We start from the raw sequence: 14,432 nt of genomic DNA, 5'->3' as shown, positions 1-14,432 counted from the left end.
AACACCCTCCTGATGGCCTTTGTCAATCCAGCTACTTGTTTCCAGTCGAACCAACTTGCACGCATTTAGGGGAGTCGGCTGATTTGCAGCTGATTCATGGGCCATTGTCTACACTTTGCTGAATTTCTGAGGTTGGGAACTGTAGCTATTTCAACGTTCTGTTAGATTAATTTGTTCGTCGGACACGATCGATAGGACGATCCAACTATAAATATTCAGAACAATAATATAAATCAAACTGAAACAACTCTTACGAACGTGTAAATATTCTAACCCTTGTTTCTTTTAGAAACATATTGCAAAACTAATAAAGAAACTAATAAAGAAATACGAAGCTCGTGCTCGAGGAACCAGCATACCTCCAACAACCTTCCAATGTAACATACTTAACCACGAAAAAGGCGTCCGAGAAATGTGAAAAGAGTAAAACAGGTAAAGCGAACGAGGCAACGAGGCTAGCTACACGTTGCATCGTGCAGAAATTCGGCACGTCTTCCAAGAAGCTCGGCGGATTCCTGGTTACACGATCGTTTCGGGGCAAAATACGGAGTAAGCAGAGGGAGGGGGGCTGGGATGGTATCGATCGGTGGATCAGGGGATCCGGTCACGATGAGCTTGGTGGCTCGGTGCCGGTTCCATCGTGTTCATCGTCTTTGTCGTCGTCTTCCCGAAACTCCCGGTGTTCCTTTTTCGGTCTAAATCCGGCCACCGAGAGGCGCCTGCGACCACTCGCAGAAGTCGCCACGAGATACTCGTGAGAGAAAGAAGGAAAGGGAGAAGAAAGACCAAAAGGAGGCTGTGCAAGCCACCTTCTCGAGATGTTCGCCTTATAAGGCGTCCTCTGGGTGCTCGGCCGTCCATTAGAAATCCTTTGTCGTCCCGACCTCTTTTTCCGGACGGATTCTCGAGGGCTTTTCGTCGCCGGGATAGAATTCGCGGTCCAACCTGATGGATAGCGAACAGATCGCTAGGAGCACGTTGGTGTTGGAATACCGCAGAAAGGGTTTTTAAGATAATGAGAAAGCGAGCTGTTCTTTGTCCACTTGAGAGAATTACCTGACGAGAAGACGAGCGATGAAGGATACCGTTGAAACAACGCGATCCGAATGAGCTTTCTAACGCTGTAAAACCAGGATTCTTCGCGAGATGAGTCTTTTTACGAAAAGAAATTTACTCGGCGTCTCCGGAGACCGGCCAGCTCTGATTCCTTTACCGCAGCCTCCGGTATTGTTCCGGATTAAGCTCTTTGCTCGTTGCTCCTCGTTTGTTTGCAGCATTAATGAGAGGGTCGTATAGTGTCTGAACGCTTTCCATTCGAGCACGGGTCATTGGCGAGTTGCAATTATTACGAAGCTGAAACTTCTTCTAATAGAACTCACGGAAAAATTGGAAGAAAAGAAAATTTCCTCTTTCGCTTTCAAGATCTTCCATGACTGTATCGAATCGTTTTACTTATTTTCAGCTTCATCATCGTAATATATGTAATTTATTTACGATAGATCAAAACTAAGGTACTCGGAATGGTATTTTGGAGATGAAACAATTTACGTTCTATTTGTTTAATCGCGTGCTTAAAATTACGAATTCGCATAAACGATATTGTCTGCGTACAATTATATGATCAAAATTCAATTGCCTGCTAAGATTATAAATATCCTCTTGGCTTCTGAGTAGCAAGAAAATCGATTACGAACAAGAAACAGATTCCATTTCGACAAAACAAGATTCTAACAGCGTGAAAATTTGTTGCTCGGCTTGGTTAACGTAATTCCGTTAAGGTTTTTCGACCGACACCTTTGTGGTACGTGTTTCACCTCGCTCCACCTCTCTTCTTCCACAGAAGTGCAGGGAAACGGTCTCGACTCGATTTCTATAATTGCCGTAGCACTTTTTCAATGGCCTTCATTGCCAAGTAATCGCCACTGCCTTTCACTATTCAACGTCCAACGAGAAGTTTTCAATAGTTCGTTCGACTCGCATAGTCGAAGAGCATAGAACCAGGAAACCCAGTTGAAATATATCGTGAACAACGATCGAATTCGCTCCACGGAGGACAGTTTTTTCACCCCTTCGGGGTAAAACGCGCCGGAGAACAAGCGATTTCATCTCGCTGGTAATTTGTGTACCCGGTCAGCCCGGTTCGTTCCCTGTCTGTCCGCTTTTGTTCGCTCTTTTTGTTCGTCCCATTCTTCCTCCCTTCTTCTTCGTCTTCTTCTTCTTCGTCTTCTTCTCCTTCTTCTTCTTCTTCATCTTCGTTTTCTTCTTCGACGCGGTCTTCTCCTCTCGTTGGAATTCCACCTCCCACTCCAGTACCCGCGAAATATCTCGACGCATTCTTGCGCATCGTGCCGGTCCGATTTGTGCCTCCTGACGGTCTTAAGGACGTGTTACGACTCTTTTCAACCATACAAGGATGGTATATGGCGCTATGGAATTAAGGAAATAACTCATAAAATTATGGAAACAAGTTTTCGATGATCCGAGGAAGATGATGTCGTTTCGTTGCGTTTTAAGAAGTCCGAATTGCAGGTGAATGAACATTTTTAGAGGAATGGAAATGAATATGCGCGGTAGAAAATAATTGAATAACTTTTTTGTTACCTGGTTTCGCTTGAAAACGGTACTACCTGTCCTAGTTCTGTGACTTATCGCAGTTATCCTATTGTATTCTATAGAAACGTTTTACTTATTTTTATTCGATATACCGCAATAATAATACATTGACTTATACAATTCGTAACAGGACGTTAATAATAATAGGAACGCTTCTGGCAACTATTCTCGCCTAAGGGGAAGCGAAGCTTGCCAATCTCCGTAACCGGCAGCAGATATCATCGATCCCGTTCCCAGATCTTTCTCGTAGATTTACACGAGACGCCTCTAAATGCGTTTCTTCCCGCTTTTCTTCCGGTAACCTTCTATTAACGTCTCGACGATGCCGCGCGGCGTTCCCTTGAAAATTGCGCAATCGCCGCAAGATCTAGCACGCGGATCGTTCTATTAGCGCTGACGAACACCAGTAACTACAAACCACGGTTCGACGAACTTCCATCGTAGCGACGCGCCCTATATTTCGTTATCACGCCGTCGTTAAACCAGTCGACTCGGCTTTTTCCTTTCGCCGATAACGCGATTCTGCAGTTCAATTGTCGCCAAGGGTTGCGCAACAACGCGTTCTTAAACCGTTGCTTTTTACGCCGGAGAACAACGAAAGAAAGGCCGCTCTCCTTTTTTTTTTTCTCCAGAACATAATCACATCGTGTTCTGTGTCGATATTTTATAGAGAAAATAGACGTACGATACTGGCAATATCGAATATACGTAGAATTTAATTTAAAAAAAGTTCAAAAAATACGGAATTAGAGCAAAACGGAAAGTCTAGTCTGAAACGAAGCATCGCACAAAATGCAATTTTATTACTGGCCGGCGATTCGTTTGACTCGATTCGTTGGAGCGTTCTTTACCTCGCACGGCATCCTCTAGATTGGTTTACGCCGGTTTCAATTTGTGGCGCCGTCCGCGAAGCTTCTTCTAATTACCGCTAATTAGAGCCGATGCTGTAAGTGCCGGCTGTTCTCTGTTGGCTCGTTGAAAGGAATTCCCTCGACTATTGGCGTCGCCTAGTTTCCAGGAACGTTACTTTATCCGGGAACGGGACAGAGACTCTGAAAACGATACCGGCGCTTCTTCTTGCGTTACATTCTCGTTAGTCTCGACATTTTGCATATCAAAAATTTGGATCTTGGCGTCTGCAGAGGGTAACTCGTGGAAGAACGTTTAAGCTTTAATGTATACTTAAATTATTCGAGTTTATATAATTCAAGTTTAAATTTCAAACTTTAGAATTAAAACTTTCAAATGAAATTTCACAGTTGAAAATTTCGTAACTCGAAGGTTTGTATTTCGTTTCAATCTCAAAGCCTATTTACGAAATTTCAAATTACAAATTTTCTGATTTGAACACTACATAGATCAAATTTATTTATAAAACCGTAAGCATACGACTTCCTACGTTAGATTTCAGGCTCCAATTCAAATGTTACGACTTTCAAACGCGACTGTTTTCCGCCGTCTATTCTTCGTTCTCCAACGAAAGAGGAAACGAAACGCGTTCTCTGTTTAACTTACATTATTCACCCTGTTTCAACAGGCTCCGTTTCACGTATGTAGTTTCCCGGCGTGGAGAACGAGAGGAAAAATTCAAGCACAGTTGAAAGAAACATTAAAAAGCGTCCAACAGCGTTCGTACGTGTTACAGGGCAACTCTCTGGTAAACTTGGCCGCGGGAACAATCGCGTAAGTCTGTTACAACTGCACAAAGGTTGGCGAACGTGTATGACGATTCTAGGAGAGGTTAAATCGGGCCCACATGCGCATTTCATTGGGCGTGGTCGGTGCAGGTATTCCATTTAATCCCAGCGACACCAGCGACGAGGCACGATCTACGTTGCTGCAGAATTCTCAGCCGCAGTAAACTATCGAGTTCATGCTTCCATATTTCGTTAAACTCGCCTCTAAACTCGGACAACAAAAAACGATGAACGCGGTTGTCTAGCGTTCTTTGCAGAAGCTACACGATCTTGCTGGTATTTTCTAGAAAAATTGTTCGCACAATGAACTGTAATGAATTGTTACGCTCGATTCGTGCTAGTTGATACGACCATCTGCACGCTAGCAAATTCTTGGGATCGAGATCTATAGTTTCATTGATGTGCAAAATGGTACAACTCTCGTTCAGGTTATTTATTATGAAATCGATTATAATCGATGGCTTTGGTGACTTGGAAAAACTTCTATGATACGTTATCATTGCATGTAATTTCGATAAATTCTAAGAGAATAATTTTCCAATTTCTTCTTTTCTGATATCTTACGTCGAACGCGATGAATCTCGTTGGCTTTCTTGACTGGCCAGTGCAGCGGCGAGGGACTCCTGAAAGGACGCTAAGGTCCTGTCGTGGGATAGCCTTCGCTTCCCAGGGACCCTTTTGGCCTCGGTAAGCTCGTGCGGCGTTTATTTCTTTACCCTCTTCTCTCTTACCTCTCTTTCTCTCTCGTAGTCGTTGCTTCATACCTTGCCTGTTCCCGCTCTGCGAGATGTAAATCTTTCGAGATGAACTTTTGCCTCTTGCGTCAGCCGACGACTTCAAAGGTCCGAAACTCAGACCATGAGCTGGCCAGCTCCATGGAACAGTCACAGTGGTTACAGCACCGGCACCACCGGTTAAAAATTAACGACGTACTTCTTCGTTCTCCCGGAGAACACTTTTACACGATTCTCGACAACCCGACGAATTCGTGGGATTTGTTAACGTCGTGTCTCCGAAGTTTTGTGATTTTTTTTCTCCTGACTGGGAGTGGTTATAGGTTGAATTTAAATTTGTCGGTTGTTTGACGTTGACGTTGATTAAATATGTCGGCTTGAGGTTAAGACAAAGAAAAAAGCTGTTGTAGAAAATGTTGCGAATTCGAAACTTTAGCTGAAAAATACCCGTTAATGTTTTACTAACACAAAGATGTATGAGTCTTTCATCAAGCTTTTTCTCTAATTTCACTCAGTTATAAATTATATTACATAATTCTAAACATAAATTCGCAAGAACAAGCAAAATATAAGTGAAACAGGTAGGTGTAGCAGCTCAAAGCTTCGCATTGAACGTCATCGAATCTTGTCCATTTTTCGTTTATACCTGTAAATGCCGATCATTATACCGTCAGGTACCTTTGCTACGAGCGGCAGCTACCCGCCATATTGTCGATATCGGGGGACACACGAGCGTGGACCGTTCGCGAGAACGGTACCGTCGGCATCGAAAGCGAGAAGAACCTAGGAAGCGCATTAGCTCGCCTGAAAAGTGGCACACGCGAACCAACCTGGCAACTTGTCGCGACGGAACGAGCACACCGAGAGAAAGATACAAGTGTGAAGCTGCTCCGTGAGAAGAGTTCGGAGATTTCGACACATTGTTTCCATTCGCACCTATCTCGTCCGGGCCACGAATTTCTTGTAAACTCCCACGCGTATGGTCGCTGAGATCGTTCGAGAAACGCGAGGTCGGGCTTCTCTAGGTGCATTCAACTCGTCCCGGGCAGCGTTGGTGGGGTTTAATGGGCAGCATGTCGTTCCGTGAACACCGGCAATCATGACTTACGCGTATCGACGCGCGAGTGCGCGCGAGAGCAACCCTCGGATACGCGCGAAACGCATAGGACGCCAGAGCATAATGCCACGGGAACGCTTTGCTCGTGGCCTGTTTCAATTTAATGCACAATTGCTCGCTCCGTGTCCCGCTTTGCGTTTCCTTTCTTCGCCGATCGGTTGTTTCGTTTATGTGCAGATCCTCGTTGCTTTGTATGTGTGCTCTTGTATATGTGTTCGCGGCCGTTCGTGTGGCCTGGTTGAGTTTTCAGGATAATGCAACGACGAGAAATGGGCTCGTTGTTCCTTGTAGGTGTCAAGCGGACATGATAATCATTCGCGATATGACCATTTTTAATAGCGAGCCGTGAGAAATGGATCAGATCAAATGGTTTGTAGCTCGATAATTGATTTTATATTAACGGTTCTTATTTCTCGATAATTTATATCGAGAATTTGAATCGTTTAACAGCTATTTTAAGCACGCGAATTTTCTTTGAAGAGACGGGATATGAGTCTTTTGAAAGGTTTATTTCTATATTTAATGCTATTTTTCAGTCCTTTAATTAACGGTAGTCGTGGTTTGACTTGACCCTAGAGGCTGACTTATTCAAGTAGTGTAAAATAAAAAAGTACATTATTCATGGAATAAAATGAGATAAAATGTGAAATCGAACATTGGCTTTCCCTTTATCCCCGGACAAGACGATATTGATAAGCGCATTACGTAATCAGGAGAACAGTTCCCGTTTTCTCGAAGCGATCGCAGTAAGCTAAATTATCAAGAGCCTTCTTCCTGACGCGGTTCCTGGAAAGCCGCTATTACCAACGACCGATAATCAAGCGATAACGATCGTCCGTGTCCAGCAGCGGCGAGAGTGTGCGGCTGGTAGAATGCATTTTGCATGCACCACGGTATCCCAGATTACGGCGCCGAGCGCTGTTAATTGGTGCACACAGCACGATTGCGCCAGGATGCAACTGCCGGTGTGACTGCATTCTCCTCGCTGCAGCGCTTGCTAGTCCAAATTCTTCGCGTGTTAAAATGAAACGCGAGCTCGATTCTCCACCCGCGGATAATTACTCCTATCTCGGCACGTGATTACACACACGATGCGAAAGCTAACGAACAAAGGAGGAATGGACATTTATACGAATTTTGATTGGGTGCGGCGGAGAATCTTATTTGCTTTCAAATCAATAAAAAAATTGGATGTCTGTTCAAAAAGCAGGGAATAGTAATCGAATGGCAGCCATGATATTTCAATATCGATAACATCCGAATGCCATACCGTCATCACGGTCGAGAAGTTCGAAAAAAGCGAATGCAAATACACATACATACGTATACAATGTATATACAGGAAGCAGGAGAACGCGAGAGTATCGTTTTCCAGTTCAATGCCAGGCTCGATATCGTACACTATGTTTCATCTACCAATGTCTGTATGTATCATGTATGATTCTACCTTCTACCCGAAAGGCTCCATTCGGTGGTCAGGATGTCGCTACGTGGTGCACGTAGACGACGATAACGCGGTTTCATTGCGTGCTCCGATCGAATGGCAACATCGTGGCAACGAACGAGGAGGCGAAATCAATTAACTCGGCCACGTGTGTGGACGCACACGAACCTGACCTCCCGTTTTCCATTGTACACGCGCGTAGTAGTACGCGTAGTACAACCTACAGGGTTACGTATGCCGTATACTATACGTACGTTCCCTCAGTACGTATATAGGCAGCGTTGTCCTGAACGAGCGCGGCCTGTGCTCGCGTACATTAGCCGCGTGGGTTGCCATGGGCAACCCATGACTAACACACGTTCCAGCATCACGTGTCTCTCCCTGCGTCTGTCCCTTTCTCTCGTGGTTCGGCCCAGTGCCGTCTTAACTGGAGGCGCTGCGCGTCTGTCCTTTCGTTTCGTCTATTTTATCACCATTTTGTGTTATTTCTATGTTGTATTCTTATCTTTTGTACAAGAGCGATATTTTATACAAGAAAACTTTTACAAGAGAATTGTCTTATTCGATTAGATGAAAGTTCTTCCGAAAGTTTGGGTAACCGAAGCTAATCGAGAATTTGTTCGTGCTTCGAGTGATTGAAGATACATAAAATTTGGAACTAAAACGAAGTAGAGGTTAGTAAATGTTTTGTTCAACGTAATTGGAAAATTTGTAGTTGATTTTATTAATTTTTTGACAATGTCGCATAAAGAGATTGTATAATGATATACATAAAGTCGGTGGTTATTTGTTAACTATGTAACAAATCTGTATTTATCGAGTAATAGATAAAAACTACATAGTAGTATTATACATTAATCAATAATAAATGTGCGAAAATATGGCTACCTTTTTTCGTATGCATTTCCTAGTTACGATACTGAGGGTCAATCTTCGTCCTGTGAATTATGTCCATCTTTTTCTAGGGTATTTCGCTTCTTCAAGTGCCCTAGCATCGGGTTTGTTCTTCTCCTCGTTCCTACCGTGGCATACTTGCCATTTTCATCGTCCCTCTTTCTTTCTCGATGGTACCTAGTTCAGGGATGTACCGCGGTCCATTGCGATTCAGCGATGCGTGATTTACATGGCTTACGTAATATTTCGCGAATTCATGGGGTGGTCCGGAATATCGATTATTCTAATCGCTGTTGATTACTCTATTTTATTACTCTAGAGTGGTTTTCCTGTAGAATTGCTATTTATTTACGCTTCTCGAATGGTAATTTCATATTTTCCAAACGCTTTAATGTAATACCATATATAATAAATTTTTACTGAGATTTATTACAATTTGAAATATCGTACATTCTATGCCAAATCGTTAATTTTATGTACTGACAGATTTTTTATGTAAAATTTCAATCGGTGATCGCGTTAATAAACATTACATAGAATTTTTATCCAAATTAATAATTTCGTTACCAATCCTGCTCTTCGTTACTGAGCTAAGGAATGCTTTCGTTCACTAAACAAAAGCTTCATTTACATCAACCTAGGAGTTAATAACCTGGACGAATTCCAACATCCGATCTTACCTCTTCCATAAAATTGTTGCTATATCTGTATCTTATAAATAATGTCACCCATATCGAGCTAGAGTGGTGGTTTCTCGCGAACAATTCTTCCTTATCGGCAATTTGTTTCTCTGTACGAATCTATATCGTGGATCCCGTGCGACCAAAGCATAAAAAAATGAAATCCCCGGCGCTAGAAGAAAGTCGCTATTTCTGGTATCACTCGGGGCGTTAGATCCAGGGTCTCGACTGAAAACGGATCGTCCCTGAACTCGTAGCTCGTAGCGACTCCACACGAAATGGAAGGGGTCATGGAACTGCGGAGAGGGAGGAAAGGACCGAGTTGAAGAGAGACAGACAGTTCCTGGTGGGGGAGGATGAAGGACATGAGCAAGAGGAAGAGAAACGGAACAGGGATGCTGCTCTTGAACAGAGACGGTGTGCACAGACTAAGAAACGAAAGAGAAAGAGAAAAAATTATTCCTGGCCACCCTCGTTACGCGTCTTCTTTCCTCCTTTCTTCGCCTCTGTCCAGCTACGGAATATAGTTGACGTTTTTCGTGCAGCCACGGGAAAGGAAAAGCCACGGTGAAAGAGGATGGAAAACGTAGTGACGGAAAGGGAGGTCAAACAGAAACGCGGGAGTATAGCGGTAGAAGAAAAGAGGAAGTCGGGATAGACGGGGGAAATAGAGTGGTGCTGGAGCGAGGAGGGAAGCTGTACGAAATATAGAGGACAGCGTGGTCGCGGTATAATATATACGACGAGGCTGGTAAACGAAGGACAGAGGGAGAGAGACGAAAGGGTCGAGAGTTACCAAAGAAACAGAAACGAACGAAACGGAGAAGGAAAACGCGAGGCTAACAAAGAGTGGGAGGAAGATGGCGCAAAAGCAGCGGCATAGAACGTATAGAGAGCAGAGAGGGCGCTAGAGGTGCACGGAACGCTCTAGAGTGGAACCGAGACGGGATGACGAAACTACGAGGAGGAGAAAGAAGAAATTAAACGGAGAAAGAGGCTCGAACGAGAGAGAGAGAGAGAGAGAGATAGACGTTAGGTCTGACGAATCATCGGAGAGGGACGGAAAATATGATGTGACTATGAGCGACCGGGAAAGAAGGACGAGTGGTAGAGGGAACGAAAAGGTGAAAAGCATAAGAGAGACGGATGATTCACCGAAAAGAGCGAGAGTGAACGACGCATGGGGCTTTCACGGATACGAGAGAGAAAGTTTAGTAGCAGTCGAAAAGAGAGGGAGAGAACAGACAAGGCACGTCTAGGTAAAACAGAGCGAGAAAAGGCTGGCAGCAGCAGAGACGAGACAGAGTGCGCCCACCAAGCCGCCTCCATACCACCTCCAGCATTCCCGGCCTGCACACACAGTTGCAGCTGCACCGCCGCCGTGGCTCGCTCGTGTGCACATGCGAGACTGCGCGCGCGTCCGTCTCTCGCTCGCAATCATCTCTTGGTTCGCCGGTACGCTCTGTGTATTAACGACGCGTTCTCTTCTGGATATCGAGCCGTATAGCGTGTGAGTTTTTCCTCTCGATAAGAGAGCCTCATGTTGAAAGATCTAGTCGATCAGTTTGACTCGTGACTATCGTACGAGAAGGATCGTTTTCTCTCAATCGGATTATCGTGTCAACGTTTTTTTCGCAACTTCGGAAAACTTCCTTACGAAGATTCTTTTTTTTTCTAAATCGTTTTTATACTCTTCCGACAAAATCATTTTACCGCATCGTACAGTGAAACGTACAGTGAATAAGTTTTTTGGAGTTCATCTTTATCGGGGCATACACGATTGGTGCACGTGTGCATCCGTGGTCCCGGTGCGCACGGTATATCGGAGCTTCGATCAACGAGAGAAGCCCGACACCTCGTTAGCGTCACGGATATATTACATAGTCGGCACGAAAAGCTTTGACATTTGGCAAATGTCAGTGACAGTCGCTGGCGGAGCGGCTTCCGCGTAATCGGAGCGTGGTTCGTGATAAACGATAAGGAAAACGGTCGTTGTAGTTCGTTTCAGTGTTTCCCATTTCGACATACGAATCCGGCCGGTTGTTTTCATTAATCTCGTGCTACAAGATCGAATTCGAGAAGAGACATGTGATCTTGTGTTGGATACGAGTAAGGAATAGAATCGAGAAGAAGCATCAACTGGTCTGGTCTCCGAAGGCTCAAAAGTCTTGAAGATGGACTGGATGAGGAGACAGGACATTAAGGAGGAGTCACCGGAAACTCCTACCGCTCTGACACCGGATGAACCTGACGAGTGCTACTTCGAGGAAGACACCTCGATAGACGAGGGCATGGTACGTGATTCGCGTGGCAATTGCCACTCACACTGTTCGTTTATCGAGATACAAACTCCTTTATTTGTAAATTTAAGCCTTGAGAAATTGATTCGTCGAATATATTTTAGCTAAATTTCGTTTTCACGCGCCCCTATATTTTATACACTATTTCGTATTTTCTCATAGTATTCGACACAGAGAACAGAGACAAAATATAGCAGTTTTGAATCTAGGAATAATTAAAAGCTCGTGTGTTGGAGTGGACTAGCGCGATGAAAACCGGTCCACGACGTTCGTCGTAAAAATCGTCAATTTTCGATTACGTAACCGCGTATGGTTTGTCACGTTCGAGACGCGTGTCACCATACACGCGGTCTCTTTTATTAATGGAAAAGTCTGCGTGTTAATTTAACGCGTCGCCACGCACGAGGAACGTTTCGAAAGTTCGCTCCGATCTTCACGCCGATCTCGTTCCTGTCGAGCAACGTGTGAGGGCAACACCGACGTTACTCATCGATCTCAATGGAACTTTGCAGGAACGTGAAAAAGCAGCACACTTTCTAGTATTTCAATATTAGACGTCGATAGTCAGAAATTCTGTGCACTTTATGTTCGTATAGCTAACTCGATCATATTTCATGCAACGATCGTCGCCAATCTCCTAAAAATTATCGGGAATTTTCGACAGGTAGTAATTGAAATCAACGTTGCGCGCGTTACATTGGCTCACAGCCACGTAAATTCAGCGAGCTTCTTTCTTGCAGCCGTGAGGCAAACTCGCGGAGATCCACCGGGCAGGGATTTAGGTCTGCCATTAATTTTGCTTTATCTCACCTTGACCCTTCCCTCCGCGCCCCTTTTTAATCTTTACGAGGCTGCGCGAAGTAAGAAGTTATTACGACGCTTCCTTCCGGCGAGCAGCGCCGTAATTGTTATGATTTTAGCGGTGAAGTTGGAGCGGAGGAAGGTCTTCTCTCTCGTTGCTTTTAAACGCTTGATGGATCTATCTGGAAGTTCTGGAATGGCACGAAGTACTACTGTTAGAATGTAATATTTCAATGGAAGCAAAATGTTGATTCGTTCGTTACGCGTTATCTTATTTCATACTATCTTCTCTTCTTTCGAGAAGAATATTTCGTACCAAGGATGGTTTTCCTTTGGAAAGTTGAATTTACGTTGTCCATTCTAGAATGAAATTTCAAATTTAGAAATTACGGTTACGTGCTAAGAAGAAAGTTTAAATTTGATGTTTATTAAATCGAGTGATTCGATCTTCTTCGTGCTTTTATCGTGCAACTCCAGAACTCGTTTAAAATTCCATCTTCAACATTCGTGCAGACTCTTCATCACCTATATTCTCATACCAGTTTGTACTCCATATTTACGATCATTTACTATCAGAAGACTGTGGATGGTTTATTTTAAACTTTCGTAGCGAGACTATCGTGTGTCACCATCGGATTTTCAACCGAATCTGCACCAACAATCACGTGCAACCGTGTTTCGTTTGCGTGCAAAGTCCCTGTTAGATTCCTCGATTTCCCTAACGATACCCTCACGGAGGAGCGTCGCGATTTCGTTGCATCGATGGAGTAATGGTATCTCGAGTTACCTCCGGGTAATTGGTACGCGGGGTGGTCGAACAGCATAAGCGTGCAATGGCCGTTAAGGGAAATTCGAACACGTGTCACGAACCCTTTCCTACGACCGACAGGGCGCGAACGTTGCAACGAGCTTAAGTGGGCAACGAGAAAATGGACTCGAGTGTAAAGTTACCTCGAATCTACAGTTACGGGCATTGTTGCGGCCGTTCTGTTGCCTCTGAAGTGGCTGCTTGAATTACGGTGCTGAAGCCCCGGGCTCGATGGAGCACGGGGCCAGGCGACTGTTGTACGCACGGCTTAATAATGCGTGGCCGCGATATAAACATTTAACGCGCTCACGAAAGATCGATAGTTTGATCGTAATGTGCTTGAAACGTTGCGATCAATAAGGTCTGTCGTGTGTTGCGCAAAGGGAGAGGGGAAATTGGAGAGTCGAGCGGTATCTGCATAAAGCGTGGGAGGTAATGTAGCGATTTCGCGTTTGCAGCTGTGTTTCTGGTTTAAGGCGCTGTGCTTCGCTGTTTCGTGAAATATTTTTCATGATGTAATCGCCGTTTTCTGATTCTGATACATCGTTCTTAATTTGTCAATTGTAATACTCGTTGTCGTATGTGGAAAGCTTCCTTTGTGGTTAGAAAATATGTGGTAATTAAGCGAGGTTGAGCTCGATTGATAGAGAGGATGATTCGGAGTAACGTAAGCAGTGTAATGAAAATATAAATAGATGAATATGTAGATTTGTTTTGTTGGAAACGAGATGAGTAACGAATAAAACAGCAATGCGCGGAACATATTACGATAGACTCGATCTAACCCATTATTAAATCGCAACATTCAACCATCCAATCTCCTTCACCGAAACATTCTTCACGCTTCCGTTCCCTGTACTTAACGATCGAGCTCGCTGCAAACCAGCAGTGAAAAAAAATCGTGTTACAGATTAGGCTAATTACCCATGTAACCCGTGTTCGTTATCTGTTTCGTGTTTTGGTGAACGCTCGTGGCCACGCGGCGAATACATCGAACGAGGATCAGCGACGTCGCGGTTATCACAGCAGCGTACCGGCGAAAGACGGAAGTCACGTGAGCTCTGGTAGCCTCTGTTCAGTATCAGAGACGGGCACGGGCTCGTTTTTTCTTCCTAGACCCGAGCTCGATAAGAGGAAACGATAAAAGTCGCTGGAAGCCGCTTCGAAACCTTGGCAACGTCGTGCTTCCAGACCAAAGGGCCAAGGATGATTCAGCGCCAGCTGCACGGCCGAGGGCCGCCTAAACTCGCCCTCGAAAATTTGTTAGTCAAAATCGAAGGAAAAGGTGGACACACACGATCGATCCTCTTCGTGACGCGCTTCGAGAGACACGCGTTCCTCTGG

General features: G+C 44.5%; 1 protein-coding gene across 4 annotated transcripts in view; it reads left to right on the top strand.

Annotated features, from left to right (window-relative positions):
* The window catches only part of LOC126870974 (amyloid beta A4 precursor protein-binding family B member 1-interacting protein-like), a 146,188-nt gene that overhangs the window by 67,349 nt on the left and 64,407 nt on the right, over positions 1-14,432 (top strand). The window contains exon 1 of one of the 4 annotated variants that reach the window (XM_050629239.1): positions 10,551-11,473. The exons of the other annotated variants lie outside the window; for them this stretch is intronic. Within the exon in view, the coding sequence (XP_050485196.1) occupies positions 11,354-11,473 (120 nt within the window). The 5' untranslated portion in view covers positions 10,551-11,353. Of the gene's footprint in view, positions 1-10,550; positions 11,474-14,432 lie in introns of those variants that run through there. 4 annotated transcript variants of the gene reach the window in all.

The sequence above is a fragment of the Bombus huntii genome, chromosome 11 (assembly GCF_024542735.1).
Source record: "Bombus huntii isolate Logan2020A chromosome 11, iyBomHunt1.1, whole genome shotgun sequence".
Classification (NCBI taxonomy): domain Eukaryota; kingdom Metazoa; phylum Arthropoda; class Insecta; order Hymenoptera; family Apidae; genus Bombus; species Bombus huntii.
The sequence above is the reverse complement of the archived record's forward strand: the minus strand, read 5'-3'. Positions and strand labels throughout refer to the sequence as shown.